The following is a 26,494-nucleotide window of genomic DNA, read 5'->3' as shown; positions in this document are numbered from 1 at the left end:
AATCACACTGTTGCTATTCCTGGTCTTCTGACACACCAGTGTGTGTGCTAATACCTCAGTGACATATTAGTGTGAATGTGGTTTCTAACCATGCACTGACTAGTTTCACACATATTCTTTGTGAACCCCTATGTGTGTGAGATTTCCGACTGTTTTTATCTCCTGCACGTATTGGACGTCTCTGTGGAAATGAAACCAACGTCTGATAAAGGACTCAATATAACTAATTAATTAGTGTTTTCAGAAAGGAGTCATGTTTATAAAGCCAGTATGGGTGTAGGGCTGGGTGACAGGAAGGTTACAGAGCTTATTCTGATTCTGAGGTTCTGCTCATTAGGCTTATATCATAATAACAGGCCTATGCAACACTAGCTAGGCTACGTCTGTCCCAGCTCTTCTTTATGGAGCTGTTAACATTAAGCGGGAGGGAGGGAGGGAGGGAGGCAGCAGTGTGATGCAGAGAACAGTAATCACAGAGTCTCTCTCCAGGCTGACACAGCCCAGGCTGTACAGCATGGCTCGGTACATACCTGCTATTTCATTAAGTTCACTGCAGAGAGTGAGAGTGAGAGTGAGAGTGAGAGTGTGTGTGTGTGTGTGTGTGTGTGTGTGTGTGTGTGTGTGTGTGTGTGTGTGTGTGTGTGTGTGTGTAAGTGGTAGACCCATAAGGCATTGAAATGGATTCGAGACCATCTTGAATTGGCATCTACAACACTAGCCTGGTACACAGCCCTCACCGACTCACCAGACATGAAACAGGAGAGGGAGAGGTCGACCGATAAGAGCCACAACGAAAATAGAAAGAAGTAGGTCTACAGGTTAATTTGCATTATTTTTGTTAGTCGTCATACATTTTATTTATCACACGCGCACAGCATACAGAGCCTAGTTTGAGGAGCGGAATAGCCTACCACCTGTCAATGAGACTAGCTCCTCAAAAAGCCTGCAGGCTACGGGAGTGAAACCTGCTTTTGTAAGCCCAGTCATTGTGCAACAAATAACAAACGCTAAATGCAATTGGGTGTTAACTTTGGTGCCAAGATTAAAAAGGATCTATTTTTACTTCTCAATCTCAACTGGTAAACCGTGCCTCCCGTTCGCCATGCGGATGGATGCCTGCCGACCGTTGACTATCAGACGTAACCCACCACTTTGCAATGTCAGCTTGAGGCAGTATAATTGTTTACTTTACTTCAAATAATTAGGCATGTCTTACCTTGCTTCAAAGTAGCTTTGTGAAAATCCATCCACAGAAACGTGGTGGCAATTATTTTATAAAGACTTCCTCATGCCATTAATCAGTATTTCTCTCCTCTTGTATTGGTTTTCATATCAACTTTCTTTCGTTGTCCAGAAGCACAATCTTAGTCATATTAGCAACCCATCATAGTAGTTGCTATTAGATGTTCATCTCTGTCACATATGGAACTGCTCGCATTAGGTGTGCTGTTTACAACTGTCTTCCCCATAATGCATTTTTGGTAAATGTTTGAAAATGACGTGTTATTAGCTGCTTCATTCCAGGAGTTGAATAATAAGCTACAGTCTTTTGACTGGAAGAAGATAGGCTGGATATTGTTGCATGTTTCCATTAAGCTCTTAATGAAAAATGTCCGGTCCTTGTATGCATGCATAGTTTTAGAGAGGAAGAGGTGACTCGAGAGGTTTCACTCTCACCAAAATCTGTTCAAAATAAGTCCAATGCGTTTCTATGGGCTTATTTTGGGCCTAAGCTTGTCGTCTGCCCTCCCGCCTTGGGACGATTACCATTGTTAGGGCGGAAACATGAGCATCTCGTCATTATATACAGATCTCTGATAGTATTTTCTGTTGGTCACGTCATTTTACTGTTTGGATTATTATTTCTTTTTACTGGTTAATGAGGGTCAGTTAGTCAGCAGTTAAATTGACCAAAATGTGCATCCCTAGAAAGAAGAGAGGCGGATTTGTTTATGAAGTTGAAGAGTCATGTGTCTGTGAGGTAGTCCCGTGGTGGAAGCTTTCAAAACTTCTTCTGAACTCTGGTAGAACACTGTATCCTAGCATCAGCGAGAGAGTGTGTGTGTGGAAAGAAGGGGAGGTAAAGCGAGGTAAACGGGGCGGGGGGATGACTTGATAAAAATAAGGGGTGGGCTCTGGGCAGTATAACTTGTTCTTGGCGCACATGGGAGATTTCAGGAATTCTGTCGGTTTTCCTAGAAAACTAACTGCCTGCCCCTCTGTATTCCATCATCTGGCTTTTCTTTACAGCCCGTTAAATGGGTTAGAACATTCGCCATACTGTAGCAGTTAGCAACTCCCTCCCAGCACACTCAAATCTCCCACACACACACATACTGCTTTCACATAAGATTTATGGTATTTAGCATGTAAAACAAAGTGGGCAATGTTTATGGCCCCCTTACAAACACGCCCCTTTTTACCACAGTCTTGCCTGCGTAGCCTTTTATACCTCCCGTGCGCATGCCAGGGAGGAGTGGTGGTGGTGGTGTGGAGATCTTGGTGGGCATCTATTTTCATAAATCCATTGAGAATATACACCATCAAAAGGAAATCCTTAATTAATTTGTTTAGGCAGGTCCTAAGAAACATTATAAGACTAATAAAATGTATTTTCTAAGGAATAGTATAGCTATTTTGAGTTTAATTAGGCCAATGTTACGGGTCTGTGCAGCCATCCAAATGAAATCAGTAGTTCGTTATTATGTTCATTTAAACTGAAAAGACACACTTACCCGATCACAGTCACAGACATATATTTTATATTAAGAAGAATATAATGGAATATAAAATACATAAAATATTCTTCCCACGCAGCTTAGATCATGGGAACATGTGGAACTGCTGTCATATTAAAAAAATTATATTTTGAAACGGAGCTCAAGAACATGCTATTTTTTATCCACATTTCATCTCTTTCCTACCCTCACTACACTTTGTTCGGGAGCAGGAATAGGGTCTTATCGTCACCATACCGATTTGAAAAAAATATCAGTCCAATTTTCAAAAGCATACAAGTCTGGTGTTCATATTTCACACCCTATGCAGGCTTTTGGAGTTATACGCGATTGAGCAAAATAATAGGCCTACTCTAGATTTAGGCTACGTTACTGCATGCTAAATGTTTCTGATCAGTTATAGATGAGCAAACCACCTCCACTTATTTTCCCATCCGCAAACCAATTAACCAAATAGCCTATAGTAATGAAGATTCAGTGACACAAAATCACATTGATTGATTATCAGACAAGCCAGTGAAGTCGCAGATTTTTGGTTGGGAGTAGGCCTAGGATACTAAGCGACTAACAAGTGGATTACTTTTCTCTTCACTCGTAAACTAGATACGATGGCAAAATGTTGTAATAAATGAGCCAACTAGACAAGATGATGATGATGATGATGAGCAGCATTCACCTCAACTTAGATAACATTTCCCTAGCCTAATTGTGGCCTAACCAATATCCAAACGAAGATTCAGTGAAAACAAAAGTCTGACATAGATTAATGTATCAAGATGATTCCCCACGCTTGTCTCAAATCAGAGCGATGGCGCTGTCCCAATCAAAATGGTGCTGAAATTATCATCTAGTTGACCACACGCAGGTAGGCTATTGCTTAAAATATATTTCAAGGATTACTTTGGGAGTTTCAGTAAGCAACCATTTGATACATGTCTTCAGTTGCATTAGCCTACTTCATTCCAGTATTTTCATAATTCAGTGATATTTATTCCCACTGTAATTATTTCTGGATCCATCCCATTGTGGTTAAGAAAACAGTGCATGCTTAGTGGTGGGCTATGCCAAGAGATGGGCTAGATGCCTTGCAAAGTTTAGAACTGCCAGGAGGATGGTAACAGGGCGCTGCCTAGCAAGAGCTTAAGAGCGTAGTGTGTGCCAATGCCGCCTCAGCATTACGGCTACGTTTTATACTAAGCCGTAGGCAGAACTTTACCGAAATGTTTTTTATTTATTTTCTTTAACCCATATTTTACCAGGTAAGTTGACTGAGAACACAATCTCATTTACAGCGACTAGGTCGTTTGGCTTTGATACCGGCAATACCTTTCAGATCTAAAGAAAAGGTGGGAAAAAGTTGATGGGATGGTAAACTATAGTACTGTAGGTCTTAGAAAAGCTGGGGGTAGTTTGTGTGCTTTGTTCGCCCTAAGTGAGGAAAAATAACACAAACATGCATATTTGGTTCCATATGCACCAAGCAAGGAGAAAGTGTTATGCTAGAGGCATCTCATTTCATGAGTCAATATTTTCCTGACATTCTTTATTGTACAGTACTGCCTTTTTCTATACTCCTCTGCCTTGTCTTGGCCTAAGGAGGGGGAAGAGGCGCAGGATACCTCTTGTTAGTTGGCCTAATTTCTGGACACTCGTGACCTAAAATGGTGATCTCATAGAGAGACATTGCCAGGTTGTATATGATGTGATGCCTTTGCAGGACATTAGGTTCTCCCATAGGGACAGTCTGTGCCCTTCCACTGTGAGTAGATCACGTGTGTGTGTGTGTGTGTGCATTGTGCACATGTGTGATGAAAACACCAACAGGTCCCGTGCCACCACTAACAAAGCAGTATGTCCCCCTAAGGGTTCACCCTGTCTCTGAAACACATTAACAGAACAACGCTCTCTCAGCATCGTATAGTCATCATAGCAAGCGTCATATAATCACTACAGTGTCTGTCATAGGGTGTGACACAGCTATGTATCTAGCATGCAGTAATATTAGACTAGGCTAGATACTTGGTTCTCAGAATGCTCTTTGCGTAACAGATGCGTGCCGGGTGGATTTCCAGTCCACATATGGAACCCTGTTCTCTAAAGTCTTCAGCAATTTTAAACTGAGCCAAGCCGGCCCTCCCCCGATCTTCTCCCACTGTTACCTTCCCCCCTTCATTCTTATGTAGCCCAGCACTCATGGAGTCAATCGTGTGATGCAACAAACAGGACCGACACACTGAGAATATGTTGTTGTTTTGGCCCGGCTCTAGAGTGGCTGACATTCTACAAATGTCTGAGGTGGAGGGCTGAATCAGTGGAAAATGCTTGGGGGATGTTTTGAGTTTCCCTCAAGACAGCAACATTTCTTAGAGCTGATGTAGTACACTTCCTTCCAGTGTTTCCTAGAAGAGCATCGATCAAAGCTTGTTTGTGGCATAACTCTGGCTGGATCGCCTCAGTGGTTTTCCATCTAACAAGTGGATGGGAATAGAAAGATTGTGAAATGCTTTTATAAGTGGAATATGACTGCCTGTGTTTGCGGGGCTGCTGATGTTGGATAGCATGAAGCAGAATTGTTTGTGCTGATGTTTTTGTTTTGCCGTATTCCTTTTGAGGAAGGAGGGTTATGTAGAATAACCCTGTTGGCAGGTCTTGTGTGTGTCCAAAGTCCAATTCTTTAACAGATAGTGTTTTGAGTATCAGTAACATCTGAGTCATTGGGTGTCTCCTCTCGTGGTAAACATGTTGATAATAGCAACAGCTGTAACCAACCACTGCCTTAGAAAATACAGTGTCACTTAGTCTAGATTTGGACCATGGAAGAGGTTTTGGACTCTATCGTAGGATAGGTTTTCTGGTGGCATAGACAGTTCACTTTCAACCTACTGAGGGCTGGAGGTTAAAGGGGGAGAGGCTGTCCTGTATTTGTACCTCTCTCATCAGTTACCCTCCCCCTCCAGGACAGTGTATTGTACTGTATTTGTACCTCTCTCATCAGTTACCCTCCCCCTCCAGGACAGTGGTATTGTACTGTATTTGTACCTCTCTCATCAGTTACCCTCCCCCTCCAGGACAGTGTATTGTACTGTATTTGTACCTCTCTCATCAGTTACCCTCCCCCTCCAGGACAGTGTATTGTACTGTATTTGTACCTCTCTCATCAGTTACCCTCCCCCTCCAGGACAGTGTATTGTACTGTATTTGTACCTCTCTCATCAGTTACCCTCCCCCTCCAGGACAGTGTATTGTACTGTATTTGTACCTCTCTCATCAGTTACCCTCCCCCTCCAGGACAGTGTATTGTACTGTATTTTGTACCTCTCTCATCAGTTACCCTCCCCTCCAGGACCAGTGTATTGTACTGTATTTGTACCTCTCTCATCAGTTACCCTCCCCCTCCAGGACAGTGTATTGTACTGTATTTGTACCTCTCTCATCAGTTACCCTCCCCCTCCAGGACAGTGTATTGTACTGTATTTGTACCTCTCTCATCAGTTACCCTCCCCCTCCAGGACAGTGTATTGTACTGTATTTGTACCTCTCTCATCAGTTACCCTCCCCCTCCAGGACAGTGTATTGTACTGTATTTGTACCTCTCTCATCAGTTACCCTCCCCCTCCAGGACAGTGTATTGTACTGTATTTGTACCTCTCTCATCAGTTACCCTCCCCCTCCAGGACAGTGTATTGTACTGTATTTGTACCTCTCTCATCAGTTACCCTCCCCCTCCAGGACAGTGTATTGTACTGTATTTGTACCTCTCTCATCAGTTACCCTCCCCCTCCAGGACAGTGTATTGTACTGTATTTGTACCTCTCTCATCAGTTACCCTCCCCCTCCAGGACAGTGTATTGTACTGTATTTGTACCTCTCTCATCAGTTACCCTCCCCCTCCAGGACAGTGTATTGTACTGTATTTGTACCTCTCTCATCAGTTACCCTCCCCCTCCAGGACAGTGTATTGTACTGTATTTGTACCTCTCTCATCAGTTACCCTCCCCCTCCAGGACAGTGTATTGTACTGTATTTGTACCTCTCTCATCAGTTACCCTCCCCCTCCAGGACAGTGTATTGTACTGTATTTGTACCTCTCTCATCAGTTACCCTCCCCCTCCAGGACAGTGTATTGTACTGTATTTGTACCTCTCTCATCAGTTACCCTCCCCCTCCAGGACAGTGTATTGTACTGTATTTGTACCTCTCTCATCAGTTACCCTCCCCCTCCAGGACAGTGTATTGTACTGTATTTGTACCTCTCTCATCAGTTACCCTCCCCCTCCAGGACAGTGTATTGTACTGTATTTGTACCTCTCTCATCAGTTACCCTCCCCCTCCAGGACAGTGTATTGTACTGTATTTGTACCTCTCTCATCAGTTACCCTCCCCCTCCAGGACAGTGTATTGTACTGTATTTGTACCTCTCTCATCAGTTACCCTCCCCCTCCAGGACAGTGTATTGTACTGTATTTGTACCTCTCTCATCAGTTACCCTCCCCCTCCAGGACAGTGTATTGTACTGTATTTGTACCTCTCTCATCAGTTACCCTCCCCCTCCAGGACAGTGTATTGTACTGTATTTGTACCTCTCTCATCAGTTACCCTCCCCCTCCAGGACAGTGTATTGTACTGTATTTGTACCTCTCTCATCAGTTACCCTCCCCCTCCAGGACAGTGTATTGTACTGTATTTGTACCTCTCTCATCAGTTACCCTCCCCCTCCAGGACAGTGTATTGTACTGTATTTGTACCTCTCTCATCAGTACCTCCCTCAGACAGGTTACCCTCCCCCCTCCAGGACAGTGTATTGTACTGTATTTGTACCTCTCTCATCAGTTACCCTCCCCCTCCAGGACAGTGTATTGTACTGTATTTGTACCTCTCTCATCAGTTACCCTCCCCCTCCAGGACAGTGTATTGTACTGTATTTGTACCTCTCTCATCAGTTACCCTCCCCCTCCAGGACAGTGTATTGTACTGTATTTGTACCTCTCTCATCAGTTACCCTCCCCCTCCAGGACAGTGTATTGTACTGTATTTGTACCTCTCTCATCAGTTACCCTCCCCCTCCAGGGACAGTGTATTGTACTGTATTTGTACCTCTCTCATCAGTTACCCTCCCCCTCCAGGACAGTGTATTGTACTGTATTTGTACCTCTCTCATCAGTTACCCTCCCCCTCCAGGACAGTGTATTGTACTGTATTTGTACCTCTCTACATCAGTTACCCTCCCCCTCAGGACAGTGTATTGTACTGTATTTGTACCTCTCTCATCAGTTTACCCTCCCCCTCCAGGACAGTGTATTGTACTGTATTGTACTCTCTCATCAGTTTACCCTCCCCCTCCAGGACAGTGTATTGTACTGTATTTGTACCTCTCTCATCAGTTACCCTCCCCCTCCAGGACAGTGTATTGTACTGTATTTGTACCTCTCTCATCAGTTACCCTCCCCCTCCAGGACAGTGTATTGTACTGTATTTGTACCTCTCTCATCAGTTACCCTCCCCCTCCAGGACAGTGTATTGTACTGTATTTGTACCTCTCTCATCAGTTACCCTCCCCCTCCAGGACAGTGTATTGTACTGTATTTGTACCTCTCTCATCAGTTACCCTCCCCCTCCAGGACAGTGTATTGTACTGTATTTGTACCTCTCTCATCAGTTACCCTCCCCCTCCAGGACAGTGTATTGTACTGTATTTGTACCTCTCTCATCAGTTACCCTCCCCCTCCAGGACAGTGTATTGTACTGTATTTGTACCTCTCTCATCAGTTACCCTCCCCCTCCAGGACAGTGTATTGTACTGTATTTGTACCTCTCTCATCAGTTACCCTCCCCCTCCAGGACAGTGTATTGTACTGTATTTGTACCTCTCTCATCAGTTACCCTCCCCCTCCAGGACAGTGTATTGTACTGTATTTGTACCTCTCTCATCAGTTACCCTCCCCCTCCAGGACAGTGTATTGTACTGTATTTGTACCTCTCTCATCAGTTACCCTCCCCCTCCAGGACAGTGTATTGTACTGTATTTGTACCTCTCTCATCAGTTACCCTCCCCCTCCAGGACAGTGTATTGTACTGTATTTGTACCTCTCTCATCAGTTACCCTCCCCCTCCAGGACAGTGTATTGTACTGTATTTGTACCTCTCTCATCAGTTACCCTCCCCCTCCAGGACAGTGTATTGTACTGTATTTGTACCTCTCTCATCAGTTACCCTCCCCCTCCAGGACAGTGTATTGTACTGTATTTGTACCTCTCTCATCAGTTACCCTCCCCCTCCAGGACAGTGTATTGTACTGTATTTGTACCTCTCTCATCAGTTACCCTCCCCCTCCAGGACAGTGTATTGTACTGTATTTGTACCTCTCTCATCAGTTACCCTCCCCCTCCAGGACAGTGTATTGTACTGTATTTGTACCTCTCTCATCAGTTACCCTCCCCCTCCAGGACAGTGTATTGTACTGTATTTGTACCTCTCTCATCAGTTACCCTCCCCCTCCAGGACAGTGTATTGTACTGTATTTGTACCTCTCTCATCAGTTACCCTCCCCCTCCAGGACAGTGTATTGTACTGTATTTGTACCTCTCTCATCAGTTACCCTCCCCCTCCAGGACAGTGTATTGTACTGTATTTGTACCTCTCTCATCAGTTACCCTCCCCCTCCAGGACAGTGTATTGTACTGTATTTGTACCTCTCTCATCAGTTACCCTCCCCCTCCAGGACAGTGTATTGTACTGTATTTGTACCTCTCTCATCAGTTACCCTCCCCCTCCAGGACAGTGTATTGTACTGTATTTGTACCTCTCTCATCAGTTACCCTCCCCCTCCAGGACAGTGTATTGTACTGTATTTGTACCTCTCTCATCAGTTACCCTCCCCCTCCAGGACAGTGTATTGTACTGTATTTGTACCTCTCTCATCAGTTACCCTCCCCCTCCAGGACAGTGTATTGTACTGTATTTGTACCTCTCTCATCAGTTACCCTCCCCCTCCAGGACAGTGTATTGTACTGTATTTGTACCTCTCTCATCAGTTACCCTCCCCCTCCAGGACAGTGTATTGTACTGTATTTGTACCTCTCTCATCAGTTACCCTCCCCCTCCAGGACAGTGTATTGTACTGTATTTGTACCTCTCTCATCAGTTACCCTCCCCCTCCAGGACAGTGTATTGTACTGTATTTGTACCTCTCTCATCAGTTACCCTCCCCCTCCAGGACAGTGTATTGTACTGTATTTGTACCTCTCTCATCAGTTACCCTCCCCCTCCAGGACAGTGTATTGTACTGTATTTGTACCTCTCTCATCAGTTACCCTCCCCCTCCAGGACAGTGTATTGTACTGTATTTGTACCTCTCTCATCAGTTACCCTCCCCCTCCAGGACAGTGTATTGTACTGTATTTGTACCTCTCTCATCAGTTACCCTCCCCCTCCAGGACAGTGTATTGTACTGTATTTGTACCTCTCTCATCAGTTACCCTCCCCCTCCAGGACAGTGTATTGTACTGTATTTGTACCTCTCTCATCAGTTACCCTCCCCCTCCAGGACAGTGTATTGTACTGTATTTGTACCTCTCTCATCAGTTACCCTCCCCCTCCAGGACAGTGTATTGTACTGTATTTGTACCTCTCTCATCAGTTACCCTCCCCCTCCAGGACAGTGTATTGTACTGTATTTGTACCTCTCTCATCAGTTACCCTCCCCCTCCAGGACAGTGTATTGTACTGTATTTGTACCTCTCTCATCAGTTACCCTCCCCCTCCAGGACAGTGTCCAGCCTGGCCAACTCCCATCTTTCCTTTCCTCCTATTCTTCCTCTCCCAGTCCCCATCCCCCCATCAACCAGTATAGTGCAGAGGCTGAAAACGGCTAGTCCCCAGGCCAATACCAGCCACCCCACACACACACACACACACACCGATTGAAATCCATTTTCCTAGTATCCACAGCCACAAGCCAATGGGATTGGTCAGGGAGAAAGGGGCCCAGCCAATAAGCCAAGTGCAGGCTGACAGGTCAGCTGACAGGAAAAAAGCTGAAGTGGAATGAATGGTTTGCGGAGCGAAGGCAGTGGTTTTTGCTCTCCAACTGGAGACCTTGGCTGAGAGATAATTAGAACCAGAGAGTAATGCAGTCCAATAACTGACTAGTATGGCTGTTGGTAGTCAAGGAATTGATTTTCTGAGACCCTTTGATTTGTTAGTATGGTACACAGAAAATAATGACATTAAATTGTCTTGAACTCATACGCTCGTTAGAGATTAAAGAAGCCTTTCATGTGACAGGCTATTTCCTTTACCTAGAATCAATCATGGAAAGGCTTTGCATGGTCTTGTCACAAGAAACACTTCTGGATCTAGTCATAGATAGCCTACTTAGAATGGCGCTGAAGGGATTGGAAAATGTGTGACGACAGTTTATTTTTTATGGTTGTTGTTGATAACTTCATGCACATGGCAAGCTGCTGATCTGCCATATGATGCAGTACCCTCAACCTGACACCACACACACACACACACACACACACACACACACACACACACACTCCCCCAAATACATGTGAGCTTGCTTGCTTAACCTGGAGGCCTGATTTTGTGTTACTTGGCTCCTGTCCAGCATCTTCTTAGCTCCTCCATCACCATGATGACAAGGTGTCTCCTATATCTGTCACATTGCCCAGTTCCCTTGAACCCAATAGCCCCGAACACACACACACACACACACACACACACACACACACACACACACACACACACACCCCAACAATCTCAGCTTGACCCTGCTGTGTAATGAACTCTGTTCCTTTCCCTTCAAGAATGTAGACGGTAGCACGACACAGCTTGGAGGTGAGGGGTTCACTAAGGACGGCACGTTTTCTTGAGGTGTGCCAATTTGATCTTAACCCCATGTCAGTCGCACAGTGTGAGATGAAGGATGAGGGTGTCAATGTGTCTGTAGATTGGAGCCAGCAACTCTACTGTACGGATCTAATCCAGATCAGTTATGTGCTATGGGCTTCAGTTCATGCTTGGTGGCAAGGGAATCCAATTCTCTGTACTGTACACATATGATCCATCTGTACAGTATGTAGACTATATCTGTCTACGCCGTGCATACATGTCAGTCTGTGTGACGAAGCTGGTCCTCTACAGTAGTGGATGTGACAGGTGTTGTGAGAGATCACTCTAACCCATGTTGTTTCTCTCCTCTCATTCAGGAAACTCCCAACTCTGTGTTCCTGGTCATGGAGGTAGGTGGTGTCACACTGTCAGAATGCAACTTCTTCTGCTGAGCTGCCTGTAAGCTGCCAGGGTCTCTATATTTGTGTTGATACCTCTCCCCTCTCTCTAGCTGCTCACTCTCTCTCCACGTGCCCATGGTCATTTCCTCAGTCCTATGAGAGGCTGCAGAGAGAGGCTCACCTCATAAATGATTGTCCTCACACAGAACTTAATAGGATAGATTCACTAGAATATAATTGTGGGCCCTTATCCAATCATTTCATCCCAAACTTTACAGCAATCAATGTGGGCACCCCCATAATAGTGAAATATATTGTTACCCTAGAATTCTGTGGTTATGGCAGACCCCTAAGAATGTGTTATTGAAACCCTGCTCAATGCCTCTGCTGCTTGCAGTAAAAGGATGGACATACACACAGAGCATCCATCTACCCATGTCTCATGTCAATAAGGATCTGAGCTGGAATTGATTTTCCTGTACCAAGGGTAAACCAACATGGTGTGGTAATAAACTGAACTGGAGTCAGATCCTACCGGTCACTGTGATAAGGCAGAGGCTCTTTAAGGCCAGATCAAACCAATGCTTTGGTCAGAGGAAGCTTTGGTAACCAACAGGATTTAATTGGTGTTCTCATTTACAACTGCGACCTGGCCAAGATAGAGCAAAGCAGTGCGACACAAACAACACAGAGTTACACATCGGATAAACATATGTACAGTCAATAACAAAATAGAAATGTCTATATACAGTGTGTGCAAATGTAGTACGATTAGGTAGGTAAGGCAATAAATAGGCCATAGTGGCAAAAATAATTACAATTTAGCAATTAAACACTGGAGTGATAGATGTGCAGAAGATGAATATGCAAGTAGAGATACTGGAGTGCAAAGGAGAAAAAAAAAAAAAACTATATGGCGATAAGGTAGTTGGGTGGGATGGGCTATGTACAGGTGCAATGATCGGTAAGCTGCTCTGACAGCTGATGCTTAAAGTTAGTGAGGGAGATATAAGTCTCCAGCTTCAGTGATTTTTGCAATTCGTTCCAGTCATTGGCAGCAGAGAACTGGAAGGAAAGGTGGCCAAATGAGGAGTTGGCTTTGGGGGTGACCAGTGAAATATACCTGCTGGAGCGCGTGCTACGGGTGGGTGCTGTTATGGGGACCAGTGAGCTGAGATAAGGCGGGGCTTTACCTAGCAAAGACTTATAGATGACCTGGAGCCAGTGGGTTTGGTGATAAATATGAAGCGAGGGCCAGCCAATGAGAGCATACAGGTCGCAGTGGTGGGTAGTATATGGGGCTTTGGTGGCAAAACGGATGGCACTGTGATAGACTACATCCAATTTGCTGAGTAGAGTGTTGGAGGCTGTTTTGTAAATGACATCGCCGAAGTCAAGGGTCGGTAGGATAGGGTATGTTTGGCATCATGAGTGAAGGAGCCGATTCTAGATTTAATTTTGGATTGGAGATGCTTAATGTGAGTCTGGAAGGAGAGTTTACAGTCTAACCAGAAACCTAGGTATTTGTAGTTGTCCACGTATTCTAAGTCAGAACCGTCCAGAGTAGTGATGCTAGTCGGGGGGGCGGTGCAGGCAGCGATCGGTTGAAGAGCGTGCATTTAATTTTACTTGCATTTAAGAGCAGTTGGAGGCCACGGAAGGAGAGTTGTATGGCGTTGAAGCTCGTCTGGAGGTTTGTTAACAGTGACCAAAGAAGGGCCAGAAGTATACAGAATGGTGTTGTCTGCGTAGAGGTGGATCAGAGAATCACCAGCATCAAGAGCGACATCATTTATGTATACAGAGAAAAGAGTCGGCCTGAGAATTGAACCGTGTGGCACCCCCATAGAGACCGCCAGAGGTCCGGACAACAGTCCCTCTGATTTGACACACTGAACTCTATCTAAGAAGTAGTTGGTGAACCAGGCGAGGCAGTCATTTGAGAAACCCAGGCTGTTGAGTCTGCCGATAAGAATATGGTGGTTGACAGAGTCGAAAGCCTTGGCCAGGTCGATGAATACAGCTGCACAGTATTGTCTCTTAATCGATGGCGGTTATGATATCATTTAGGACATTGAGCGTGGCTGAGGTGCACCCATGATCAGTTCGGAAACCAGATTGCGTAGCGGAGAAGGTACGGTGGGATTCGAAATGGTCGGTGATCTGTTTGTTAACTTGGCTTTCAAAGACTTTAGAAAGGCAGGGTAGGATAGAGATGGGTCTGTAACAGTTTGGGTCTAGGGTGTCACCCCCTTTGAAGAGAGGGATGACCGCGGCAGCTTTCCAGTCTTAAGGGATCTCAGACGATAGAAAAGAGAGGTTGTAACAGGCTAGTAATAAGGGTTGCAACAATTGCAGCGGATCATTTTAGAAATAGAGGGTCCAGATTGTCTAGCCCAGCTGATTTGTAGGAGCCCAGATTTTGAAGCTCTTTCAGAAGAGCATAAGCTATCTGGATTTGGGTGAAGGAGAAATGGGGGAGGCTTGGGCAAGTTGCCGTGGGGGGTGCAGAGCTGTTGACCGGGGTAGGGGGAGCCAGGTGGAAAGCATGGCCAGCTGTAGAAAAATACTTATTGAAATTCTCGATTATCGTAGATTTATCGGTGGTGACAGCCTCAGTTGGGAATGGACATTTCAGAATTTTTGGTGGCCTTCTTAAGCCAGGATTCAAACATGGCTAGTACATCAGGGTTGGCAGAGTGTGCTAAAGCAGTGAATAAAACAAATTTAGGGAGGAGGCTTCTGATGTTAACATGCATGAAACCAAGGCTTTTACTGTTACGGTTAAACTCACGGAACTGGAAAATGGTGGACAGACGGGGTAGATGCTAGCATAAATTAGCCTACCCATTAGCTCCCCTCTGTTTCTCTACTTTTCTCTCCCCTGCTCCCTTGCACATTTTCTCTAACTCTCTCACTCTCTTTCTTGGACTACTCTCCCTCACACTCTGTCCTTCCTGCTCTCTGTGTTGACTAATGCCAGGATTAACAGAGACTGTCAGTACTGATAACAGCACAGCCATTCATCAGATTTTAATTGATGAGACCCTTTGTTATCTGGGCTTTGTGGTTACACACACACACACACACACACACACACACACACACACACACACAGCTTGATACTGCTAATCTGTGTTGTTCTTACACAGCCTGCTAATAGAATGGTTTTGTTTGTCTTGTTGCTCCGCACAGTACTGCAACGGTGGCGATCTGGCTGACTATCTGCAAGGTAAGCATCACACTAATCTCAACACACACTGGGTATTATTCATCAAAACAAAGTAACTAGCGGTGGAGAGGAGTGTGGGTACTTTTGTGTACGTCTCTATCTGCTGTCTGTGTGTGTTGTGTGTTCCCAATGCAAGGGAATGTTGTGTGTAGGAGCCAACACAGTGATATGACACAATGGGTTCCTTCTTTAGCACCAAGGTCAGCATAGCTGAGTCTCAAAGGTCACGAAAGCACCAAGCACTGAACGTCTTAATAGGATGCTGCTTGTGGAGGTCTACATGATATATCGTTGATTTTATTGGTATAGCAGTGAATTGCATAACATACCTGTCTCCCTGTTGCTATGGGTCATATTTGCAAATATATGTCAATGTCAACAGCAGGTAGTTATGCATTAATCCTAGCAGAGCTACAGTTGAGTAACAGAGAAATAAAGAGCTCATCATGAAATGGGCACCATAACAAGAGTTCAACGGGGAGTCTAAAAAGGTACTGAGGAACAGAACGTCTCAGTGCACCAGGTTCAGTGTAGACACTGGTGAACAGAGGAAAGCAGTGTTGTGGACTCTGGTCCTCATGTTGTGTTCTGATTCCCTTGTTATCAGGGGAACTGTTTTTTTATGTTGTACAGGTGCACACTCTCACGTCACCTCAGGGCATGGTACAGTGTCTGTACCTCTCTCTTCTAGCGCGCACGCACAGTCGCACTCTCCCCCTTTCTGTTGGGCTCTCCCTCTGTTGCGGTCTCTTTTTCTCTCTCTCTCTCACTCTCACTCTCACTCACTCTCTCACTCTCACTCACTCACTCTCTCACTCTCTCCCTTATAAACCCTCATTGTATAATATTGTCACACAACCATGTTGTTTTTTCATTAATTACACTCACTGTTGTACTTTAGAGAGTGTTGTTAAATCCCTGATTTAATGTGTGTAAGCATGGTTAGATTGACACAAGATCCATTGTGACCATAACGATTTGGTTTACTCTTTTTAGAGACCCAGGAATCCTCTAAGCTAGCAGCTCACTGGATTAGCTAATGTTATTGTTTCACTGCAACCAGTACATGCAGGACCAGACACACTCCACTGCCTGACCTCTTATGCTAACTACAGTAATCTTCACTGTTAATACTTTTATTACTTAGGCTGCTAATGTTCACACAATTACTACTCTAATCAGCTGTGCTTGCATAGAAGATGTAGACTACTTGCAGAATAAGCATTTTGTGCGGGTTGCTTTCCCTTGGATTCTGTGTGCAGTTGTGGTGACAGAGCTCTCCCAATGCATCCTGATGTAGACGTTTTAATGCATTTCTCTCATTGATATAGGTGCATCTAAATCACTTAAATGTAAGCTGAGGCAATCAGTAATTAATGCAATACATTAGGGAGATGGGGGTATTGAGTGTGTATAACTGCTGGCAAATGTTTGGTATGGGTCCCATGTGGCTCAGTTGGTTGAGCATGGTGCTTGCAATGCCAGAGTTGTGGGTTTTGTTTCCCACAGGGGAAAAGTATGAAATGGATGTACTCACTACTGTAAGTTGTTTTAGATAAGTGTCTGCTAAATGACTAAAATCTCAATCTGAAAATGTAAAAACATGTTAATGATTGGTGTGAGTGAAACATTAGTGTGTGAAATAGTTGTAAAAAGTTGTCTCTATGGCCTCTAGACTAGTGCATAGTGGGTGGATAATGTCCTTTATAGAGTTTCCGTGCAGTATGGGTAATGTAGTTTTGTATGAATAAAATATGTTTATAGCCAGTGTGGGTGTAGTAGTCTTTTACCACTACATCCCTGGTCATCATACATTATGTGCCAATACATTTCTACTGTATAATGAAGGATTGTGGGTAAGTCGTTTTTTCCCTCCTCTCTGCTCTCCCTAGCCAAGGGGACACTGAGAGAAGACACTCTGAGGGTGTTCCTCCAGCAGATAGCAGCAGCAATGAGGATCCTCAACAGTAAAGGCATCATCCACCGAGACCTGAAACCGCAGAACATCCTGCTGTCATACACCAGTCGCAAGAGATCCAGCATCAACGGCATTCGTATCAAAATAGGTGACTGAACAAACCAGCCCCTCAAACACAACACACACTCAGTTAAAACTAAGCTAAAACTTCAAAAAGACAACTATCCCTTTAGTTCTTCACAACTTCATAATGTTTCTATGATATAAATACTGTTTATACTGTGTATATATAGAGATGGCCTATCCATGAACTGTTAGCCATCATATGATTTGTCTTATTGTCTCACACAAGTGTCATATATCAAATGTCATGTATCACGATGCACCACAATGATAGCTAGCTAAGGTCATGATTAGTTGTTTTTAACCCTACAGCTATATTTAGTTTGCACAGTGCTATTCCCGCAAGGTGTGGTGACTCTCATGTTATGTGTTGCGTTCCCAACTGTCTAGTGTCTGAGAGGCTTGGTAATAGGAGTCGTGACACTCTGACAATAGTAGCTATTAATAACACAGACCGACAGACTGACGGCCTTTTCTCTTTCAGCTGACTTTGGCTTCGCACGATACCTCCAGAGCAACATGATGGCAGCCACGCTGTGTGGCTCCCCCATGTACATGGTGGGTGCAGGTGTGCGTGTGTGTTAGTGTTTGTGTGTGTGTAAGGGTGTCATGTCTGCAGTCTCTTGTTCTCCAGCAACCTGCAGCTGGAACGGTCCTTTCAGAGCATGACCTCTAACCTCTGTCCTCTAACCAGGCCCCAGAAGTGATCATGTCTCAGAACTATGACGCCAAGGCAGACCTGTGGAGCATTGGAACTGTCGTCTACCAGTGTCTCGTAGGGAAGCCCCCTTTCCAGGTAGGATGGAGAGCGAGAGAGCAGCATTAAACTGTGTGAAATATCAAATAAAATGGTATTTGTCACGTGTGGAATACGGGTGTAGACGTTACAGAGAAATCCTTACTTACAAGCCCTTAACCAACAATGCAGTTTTAAGAAAATATCCCCCCCCCCAAAAAAAAGTAAGAGATAAGAATAACAAATAATTAAAGAGCAGCAGTAAATAACACTAGCGGTGTTATATACAGGGGGTACTAGTACAATGTGCGGGGGCACCGCTGTCGAGGTCATTGAGGTAACATGTACATGTAGGTAGAGTTATTAAAGTGACTATGCATAGATAATAACAGAGTAGCAGCAGCGTAGAAGGAATGGGGGCAATGCAAATAGTCTGGGTAGCCATTTGATTAGCTGTTCAGGAGTCTTATGGCTTGGGGGTAGAAGCTGTTTAGAAGCTTCTTGGACCTAGACTTGGTGCTCCGGTACCGCTTGCCGTGCAGTAGAAGAGAGAAAAGTCTATGACTAAGGTGGCTGGAGTCTTTGACAATTTTTAGGGCCTTCCTCTGACACCGCCTGGTATAAACATCGTGGATAGCAGGAAGCTTGGCCCTGGTGATGTACTGGGCCATACCCTCTGTAGTGCCTTGAGGTCGGAGGCCGAGCAGTTGCCATACCAGGCAATGATGCAACCCTTCAGGATGCTCTCGATGGTGCAGCTGTAAAACCTTTTGAGGATCTGATGACCCATGCCAAATCTTTTCAGTCTGCTGAGGGTGAATAGGTTTTGTCGTGCTCTCTTCACGACTGTCTTGGTGTGCTTTGACCATGTTAGTTTGTTGGTGATGTAGACACCAAGGAATTTGAAACTCTCGACCTGCTCCGCTACAGCCCCATTGATGTTAATGGGGGTGTGCTCGGTCCTCCTTTTCCTGTAGTCCACAATCATCTCCTTTGTCTTGGTCACTTTGAGGGAGAGGTTGTTGTCCTTGCACCACACGGTCAGGTCTCTGACCTTCTTCCCATAGGCTGTCTCATCATTGTCGGTGATCAGGCCTACCACTGGTGTTGGAGTCGTGCCTGGCCGTGTAGTCATGAGTGAACAGGGAGTACAGGAGGGGACTGAGCACGCACCCCTGAGGGGCCCCCATGTTGAGGATCAGAGTGGCGGCTGTGTTGTTACTTACCCTTACCACCTGGGGGCGGCCCTTCAGGAAGTCCAGGATCCAGTTGCCAAGGGATGCGTTTAGTCCCAGGGTCTTTAGCATAGTGATAAGCTTTGAGGGCATTCTCACATAGGTGTTCCTTTTGTCCAGGTGTGAAAGGGCAGTGTAGAGTGCAATAGAGATTGCATCATCTGTGGATCTGTGTCCACAGATTAAATATGAAATATGTCACCCATGATGTGGTATAGTATACAAGTAGTATACAACCCCCCTGTCGCTCTGTTCTCTCTCTCTGTCTGTCTGTCTGTCTGTCTTTAGGCCAACAGTCCGCAGGACCTGAGGATGTTCTATGAGAAGAACAAGTCGCTGCTACCTATGTAGGTCAACAGATGATAGGATTTAGGAATGATTTAATTATCTGATCGAGGCCTTTTGGGCTGAAAATCATGTTTTTACCCAGAATGTATGTCTGTTCCTCTATTACTTAGCATCCCGAGGGAGACGTCTCCTTCCCTTGGCAACCTGTTGCTAGGCCTGCTGCAGAGGAACCAGAAGGACAGGATGGACTTCGGTCAGTTCTGACATCACTTCCCTTCCAGAAAGGAAATGATTTAATACGTCATGTTTGTTATCTATAAATTGTACATTACTTCTCTAACATTCACACTTCTGTCTTGTTGTTTCAGATGCGTTTTTCAGTCATCCTTTCTTAGATCCAGCATCTACCATCAAAAAATGTGAGTAGATAGATGAGAACTTCCTTCATCAATAACGGGGAAATACCTGTTGTGGTGTCAGAGCTGTATTGTGAGGTGGCATTGATGAAGAGCACTTAGGTCTTGTGTGAAAACGTGTATTTGTATGTTTTTTTTTTCTTCAGCATGCCCTGTTCCAGTACCCAACTGCCCTAGCGCTGTGACCGACATCACATATGGCAGCTCACCCTCTGTTCGCTACAACTCCCCTGCAGTAAGTTCATCCTGATTGCCTATACACCTCATAGTTGCATTCCACACCCAGTGGGTTTATCCGTACCTCAAGGCATAGCACCACACCTCAACACTCAGCGCTTAACAATCTAGACTTTGTACAGTAGCTCAGTGGGAAAATGGACAAACTGAGTTTCCCAGGGATGTACTCTTTCTCTCTGTCCACTGTGATTGCATTATTCTGGCAGTCTACATAGCCCAGTCTGGCACTAATTGAATTGTACAGCCCAAGCCCTCTCTCTCACTGAGATTTTAATCCTCTCACTTTCTTTCTTTGCCCTACCCTCCTAATACACACACACACCACCTATCCCCACCAACATAAACACACCTTTTGCTCACTACAACACAAACACACGCATACCCCTTCCCTTCTCCAGTCTCTCCCAGACATGCAGACGTTACCTGAGGACTGTCTGTCGTCGCCCCCCCTGGGCCCTCCAAACTACCTGCAGCTGTCTAAGGAGTCTGGAGGAAGCACCAGCAGCAAGAACTCCTCAAGCGACACGGACGACTTTGTTTTGGTGCCACACCTCTCCACAGAGTCTTGTGAGTCTGCAGGAACACACACATGCAGACATGCGCACACACACACTAACACTGGACACTTGCTACTCCTTATTACACTAGTTAGGCCTATTGACAACACTACATGTACATTGTGCACCTACGTACACTCTTAGACTAAGCACCTGCTATAAAACGCATACTGAGCACCTACTCACACTTGACACACACAGTTGACCAAATAGCAACACATTTTGAGTGGCAGTATGGGTAGTCCGTTAATTCACTTATGTGCCATGGTTTATACTCTTGTCTGGTTGGCTCACTTCCCTCTTCCTCAGATGACCAGCCAATGGGAGCAGTGGGGCATCGGCCGTCCGGAGAGTGGTGTGGAGGGTGAGTGTAACGTCATCAACTTCAGCTCTTAACATGGATTCAGCCAGTGTGTGTGCGTATTTATGTACAGTACCAGTCAAACGTTTTTGACACACCTACTCATTCAAGGGCTTTTCTTTATTTTTACTATTTTCTACATTGTACAATTATAGTGAAGACATTAAAACTATGATATAACACATATGGAATCATGTAGTAACCAAAAAAGTATTAAACTAATCAAAATATATTTTATATTTGAGATTCTTCAATGTAACCACCCTTTGCCTTGATGACAGCTTTGCACACTCTTGGCATTCTCTCAACCAGCTTCGCCTGGAATGCTTTTCCAACAGTCTTGAAGGAGTTCCCACATATACTGAGCACTTGTTGGCTGCTTTTCCTTCACTCTGAGGTCCAACTCCTCCCAAACCATCTCAATTGGATTGAGGTTGGGTGATTGTGGAGGCCAGGTCATCTGTTGCAGCACTCCATAACTCTCCTTCTTGGTCAAATAGCCCTTAAACAGTCTGGAGGTGTGTTGAGTCATTGTCCTGTTGAAAACAAATGATAGTCCCATTAAGCGGAAACTGGATGGGATGGCGTATCCCTGCAGAATGCTGTGGTAGCCATGCTGGTTAAGTGTGCCTTGAACTGTAAATAAATCCCAGACAGTGTCACCAGCAAAGCACCATCACACGTACTCCATGCTTCATGGTGGGAACCACACATGCAGGAATCATCCGTTCACCTACAGTACTCTGCGTCTCACAGACACCAGCGGTTGGAACCAAAAATCTCAAATTTGGACTCATCAGACGAAAGGACAGATTTCGACCAGTTTAATGTCCTTTGCTCGTGTTTGTTTGCGCCAAGCAAGTCTCTTCTTCTTATTGGTGTCCTTTAGTAGTGGTTTCTTTGCAGCAATTCAACCTTGAAGTCCTGTTTCGCACAGTCTCCTCTGAACAGTTGTTGAGATGTGTCTGTTAGTGAATTCTGTGAAGCATTTATTTGGGCTGCAGTTTCTGAGGCCGGTAACTCTAATGAACGTATCCCCTGCAACAGAGGTAACTCTGGGTCTTCCTTTCCTGTGGCGGTCCTCATGAGAGCCCGTTTCATCATAGCACTTGATGCTTTTTGTGTCTGCAACTTTCAAAGTTCTTGAAATGTTCCTTATTGACTGACCTTCATGTCTTAAAGTAATGATGGACTGTCGTTTCTCTATGCTTATTTGAGCTGTTCTTGCCATAATATGGACTCGGTCTTTTACCAAATAGGACTATCTTCTGTATACCACCCCTACCTTGTCACAACACAACTGATTGGCCCAAATGCATTAAGAAGGAAAGAAATTCCAGAAATGTCTTTTAATAAGGCACACCTGTTAATTGAAATGCATTCCAGGTGACTACCTCATTAAGCTGGTTGAGAGAATGCCAAGTGTGTGCAAAGGTGTAATCAAGGCAAAAGTCTACTTTGAAAAATATGAAATACATTTTGATTTGTTGAGCACTTGTTTGGTTACTACATGATGCCATATGTGTTATTTCATAGTTTTGATGTCTTCACTATTATTCTACAATGTAGAAAATAGTAAAAAATAAAGATCAACCCTTGAATGAGTCGGTGTGTCCGACCTTTTGACTGGTACTGTATGAGAAAAATGAGAAAAAAGTGTCCAACTCTTTGTCTGATTTGGGCCGGCCACCATTTCAGAAAATAACATAAAGCCTGTCCCTGCACCACCTCTGGTTATCCTTGGAGCACAATATCTAGATGACCTGACCTAGCTTCTCTGTTGACTCCCCTGGGCTTGACCGTGTTGCACCTTGCTCATTGGAAATCTATCATGTTTTCACTGTTGACTTGTTGCGTCATGGAAATGTAACTTAAGCTCAGAAAAGATGAATAAACAGTCTGTTTGACCTGTGTCCCTAAACTGGTATATTTCAGGAAATGGCCAAGTTTTTTTTATATATTTGAGCAATTAGATTTATAGCACATTAGAGAGATCTAACAATGATTGTCACAAAACATAACATAATAAATATGTGTGGTGGATGTTGACAAGGACCAAGATTAAAAATAGACTGTAGCTGATGGAGATATGAGCCAGTCTGACGTGCATGCTGCTATTTCAGCCCCAGATATCGTGTGTGTGTGTAGTGACGTGTGTGTAGTGACGTGTGTGTAGTGACGTGTGTGTAGTGACGTGTGTGTAGTGACGTGTGTGTGTGTAGTGACGTGTGTGTGTAGTGACGTGTGTGTGTAGTGACGTGTGTGTGTAGTGACGTGTGTGTGTAGTGACGTGTGTGTGTGTGTAGTGATGTGTGTGTGTGTAGTGACGTGTGTGTGTGTGTGTAGTGACGTGTGTGTGTGTGTAGTGACGTGTGTGTGTGTGTAGTGACGTGTGTGTGTGTAGTGACGTGTGTGTGTGTGTAGTGACGTGTGTGTGTGTGTGTAGTGACGTGTGTGGTGTGTGTGTGTGTAGTGACGTGTGTGTGTGTGTGTGTAGTGACGTGTGTGTGTGTGTGTAGTGACGTGTGTGTGTGTGTGTAGTGACGTGTGTGTGTGTAGTGACGTGTGTGTGTGTGTGTAGTGACGTGTGTGTGTGTGTAGTGACGTGTGTGTGTGTGTAGTGACGTGTGTGTGTAGTGACGTGTGTGTGTATGTAGTGACGTGTGTGTGTGTGTGTGTGTGTGTAGTGACGTGTGTGTAGTGACGTGTGTGTGTGTAGTGACGTGTGTGTGTGTAGTGACGTGTGTGTGTGTAGTGACGTGTGTGTGTGTAGTGACGTGTGTGTGTGTAGTGACGTGTGTGTGTGTAGTGACGTGTGTGTGTAGTGACGTGTGTGTGTGTGTGTGTGTGTGTAGTGACGTGTGTGTGTGTGTGTGTGTGTGTGTAGTGACGTGTGTGTGTGTGTAGTGACGTGTGTGTAGTGACGTGTGTGTGTGTAGTGACGTGTGTGTGTGTGTGTGTAGTGACGTGTGTGTGTGTGTGTAGTGACGTGTGTGTGTGTGTAGTGACGTGTGTGTGTGTGTGTGTGTGTGTGTGTAGTGACGTGTGTGTGTGTGTGTAGTGACGTGTGTGTGTGTGTGTGTGTGTGTAGTGACGTGTGTGTGTGTAGTGACGTGTGTAGTGACGTGTGTAGTGACGTGTGTAGTGACGTGTGTAGTGACGTGTGTAGTGACGTGTGTAGTGACGTGTGTGTGTGTGTGTGTGTGTAGTGACGTGTGTGTGTGTGTGTAGTGACGTGTGTGTGTGTGTGTGTGTGTAGTGACGTGTGTGTGTGTGTGTAGTGACGTGTGTGTGTGTGTGTGTGTGTGTGTAGTGACGTGTGTGTGTGTAGTGACGTGTGTAGTGACGTGTGTAGTGACGTGTGTGTGTGTGTGTGTGTGTGTAGTGACGTGTGTGTGTGTAGTGACGTGTGTGTGTGTAGTGACGTGTGTGTGTGTGTGTGTGTGTGTGTGTGTGTAGTGACGTGTGTGTGTGTGTGTAGTGACGTGTGTGTGTGTGTAGTGACGTGTGTGTCTGTGTGTAGTGTGTGTGTGTAGTGTGTGTGTGTAGTGACGTGTGTGTGTGTGTGTGTGTAGTGATGTGTGTGTGTGTGTAGTGACGTGTGTGTGTGTGTGTGTGTAGTGACGTGTGTGTGTGTGTAGTGACGTGTGTGTCTGTGTGTAGTGTGTGTGTGTAGTGTGTGTGTGTAGTGACGTGTGTGTGTGTGTAGTGACGTGTGTAGTGACGTGTGTGTGTGTAGTGACGTGTGTGTGTGTGTAGTGACGTGTGTGTGTAGTGACGTGTGGTGTGTGTTTGTAGTGACGTGTGTGTGTGTGTGTGTCGTGTGTGTAGTGACGTGCGTGTGTGTGTGACGCGTGTGTGTGCGCGCAGTGACGTGTGTGTGTGTGTGTGTGCGCGCAGTGACGCGTGTGTGTGTGTGCGAGTGATGTGTGTGTGCGCGAGTGACGTGTGTGTGTGTGTGTGTGTGTGTGTGCGCGCGAGTGACGTGTGTATGTGCGCGAGTGACGTGTGTGTGTGTGTGTGTGTGTGTGTGTGTGTGTGTGTCCGTCAGCTGTGAACAGGCTCTGCATGAGTAAGTGCATTCTGTCTACTCCACATGGACATTTCAATGTATAACTACTGGTGTCATCTCTGTCAGTCTGCACAGCAGCTGTGTTTTGTTCATTTTATACCCCTTAGTCATAAACTACATGATATTTGTGTCTGGAAGCAATATATTAGTCTTCCTTTTTCCATGAAACTATGTCAAAGGCTAAATAAGGTATTTTGTTCAAGTCAAAATCGATTTGATTTGTGCTTATATTGTGTAGATGTCTCAGATAAATGGCTACTTTGTATCCTAAACAACCCAGACTAGGCAGGTCTGTGGTATAAGAATAGATCTCTTACACAGGAAATCGCTCTGGGCAAACGTCACGGCACCTCAAGTGACTGTCTCATACACACAGAGCAGAGACATAAACACCACTTCTCCCCAAAGTCACTTCCTGTGACCCCACACTCTCTCTCTCTGTTTGTAAATAACCTGCAGCATGACAAGGCTCTCCACCCTTATCTATCACTCTCTTTTTCTTTTCGCTCCCCCTGTTCCTCTCCCTGTTTCTCTTTGTAAAAAGCCTCCAGTAATACTGTTTTCTAATGCTCTGTTTCTCTCTTTGTAAAAAGCCTCCAGTAATACTGTTTCTAATGCTCTGTTTCTCGCTTTGTAAAAAGCCTCCAGTAATACTGTGTCTAATGCTCTGTTTCTCTCTTTGTAAAAAGCCTCCAGTAATACTGTGTCTAATGCTCTGTTTCTCTCTTTGTAAAAAGCCTCCAGTAATACTGTTTCTAATGCTCTGTTTCTCTCTTTGTAAAAAGCCTCCAGTAATACTGTTTCTAATGCTCTGTTTCTCTCGTTGTAAATGGCCTCCAGTAATAATTAGAAAACAGTATTACTGGAGGCCATTTACAAAGAGAGAAACAGCGCATTAGAAACAGTATTACTGGAGGCTTTTTACAAAGAGAGAAACAGATAATTAGAAAACAGTATCTGTTTCTCTCTTTGTAAATGGCCTCCAGTAATACTGTTTTCTAATGCTCTGTTTCTCTCTTTGTAAAAAGCCTCCAGTAATACTGTTTCTAATTCTCTGTTTCTCTCTTTGTAAAAAGCCTCCAGTAATACTGTTTCTAATTCTGTTTCTCTCTTTGTAAAAAGCCTCCAGTAATACTGTTTCTAATGCTCTGTTTCTCTCTTTGTAAATGGCCTCCAGTAATACTGTTTTCTAACTCTCTGTTTCTCTCTCTCTGTCTGGTATTCACACTCATTTGGTCTATTCCTTGCTTGTTTCCCCCTTGTCACTCTCTCCTCAATCATATAGCTGCTTTCCTCCTTTCTCACCATCTCTCTATATTCGCCTTGGGGTGATCGTTTCTCC

General features: G+C 44.8%; 1 protein-coding gene across 2 annotated transcripts in view; it reads left to right on the top strand.

Moving 5' to 3' along the window:
- Nucleotides 1–26,494, top strand: part of LOC115163563 (serine/threonine-protein kinase ULK2-like) — a 55,762-nt gene that overhangs the window by 18,425 nt on the left and 10,843 nt on the right. For both annotated transcript variants that reach the window (XM_029715559.1, XM_029715558.1), the window contains exons 4-14: nt 11,954–11,986; nt 15,173–15,209; nt 17,102–17,275; nt 17,735–17,808; nt 17,945–18,046; nt 19,510–19,568; nt 19,680–19,762; nt 19,878–19,928; nt 20,072–20,160; nt 20,561–20,729; nt 21,029–21,083. In XM_029715559.1, coding sequence (XP_029571419.1) covers nt 11,954–11,986; nt 15,173–15,209; nt 17,102–17,275; nt 17,735–17,808; nt 17,945–18,046; nt 19,510–19,568; nt 19,680–19,762; nt 19,878–19,928; nt 20,072–20,160; nt 20,561–20,729; nt 21,029–21,083 — 926 coding nt within the window. The remainder of the gene's footprint in view (nt 1–11,953; nt 11,987–15,172; nt 15,210–17,101; nt 17,276–17,734; nt 17,809–17,944; nt 18,047–19,509; nt 19,569–19,679; nt 19,763–19,877; nt 19,929–20,071; nt 20,161–20,560; nt 20,730–21,028; nt 21,084–26,494) is intronic.

Source organism: Salmo trutta, chromosome 26 (assembly GCF_901001165.1).
Source record: "Salmo trutta chromosome 26, fSalTru1.1, whole genome shotgun sequence".
Classification (NCBI taxonomy): domain Eukaryota; kingdom Metazoa; phylum Chordata; class Actinopteri; order Salmoniformes; family Salmonidae; genus Salmo; species Salmo trutta.
Note: the sequence above shows the minus strand (reverse complement) of the source record. Positions and strands in the feature narration are given on the sequence as shown.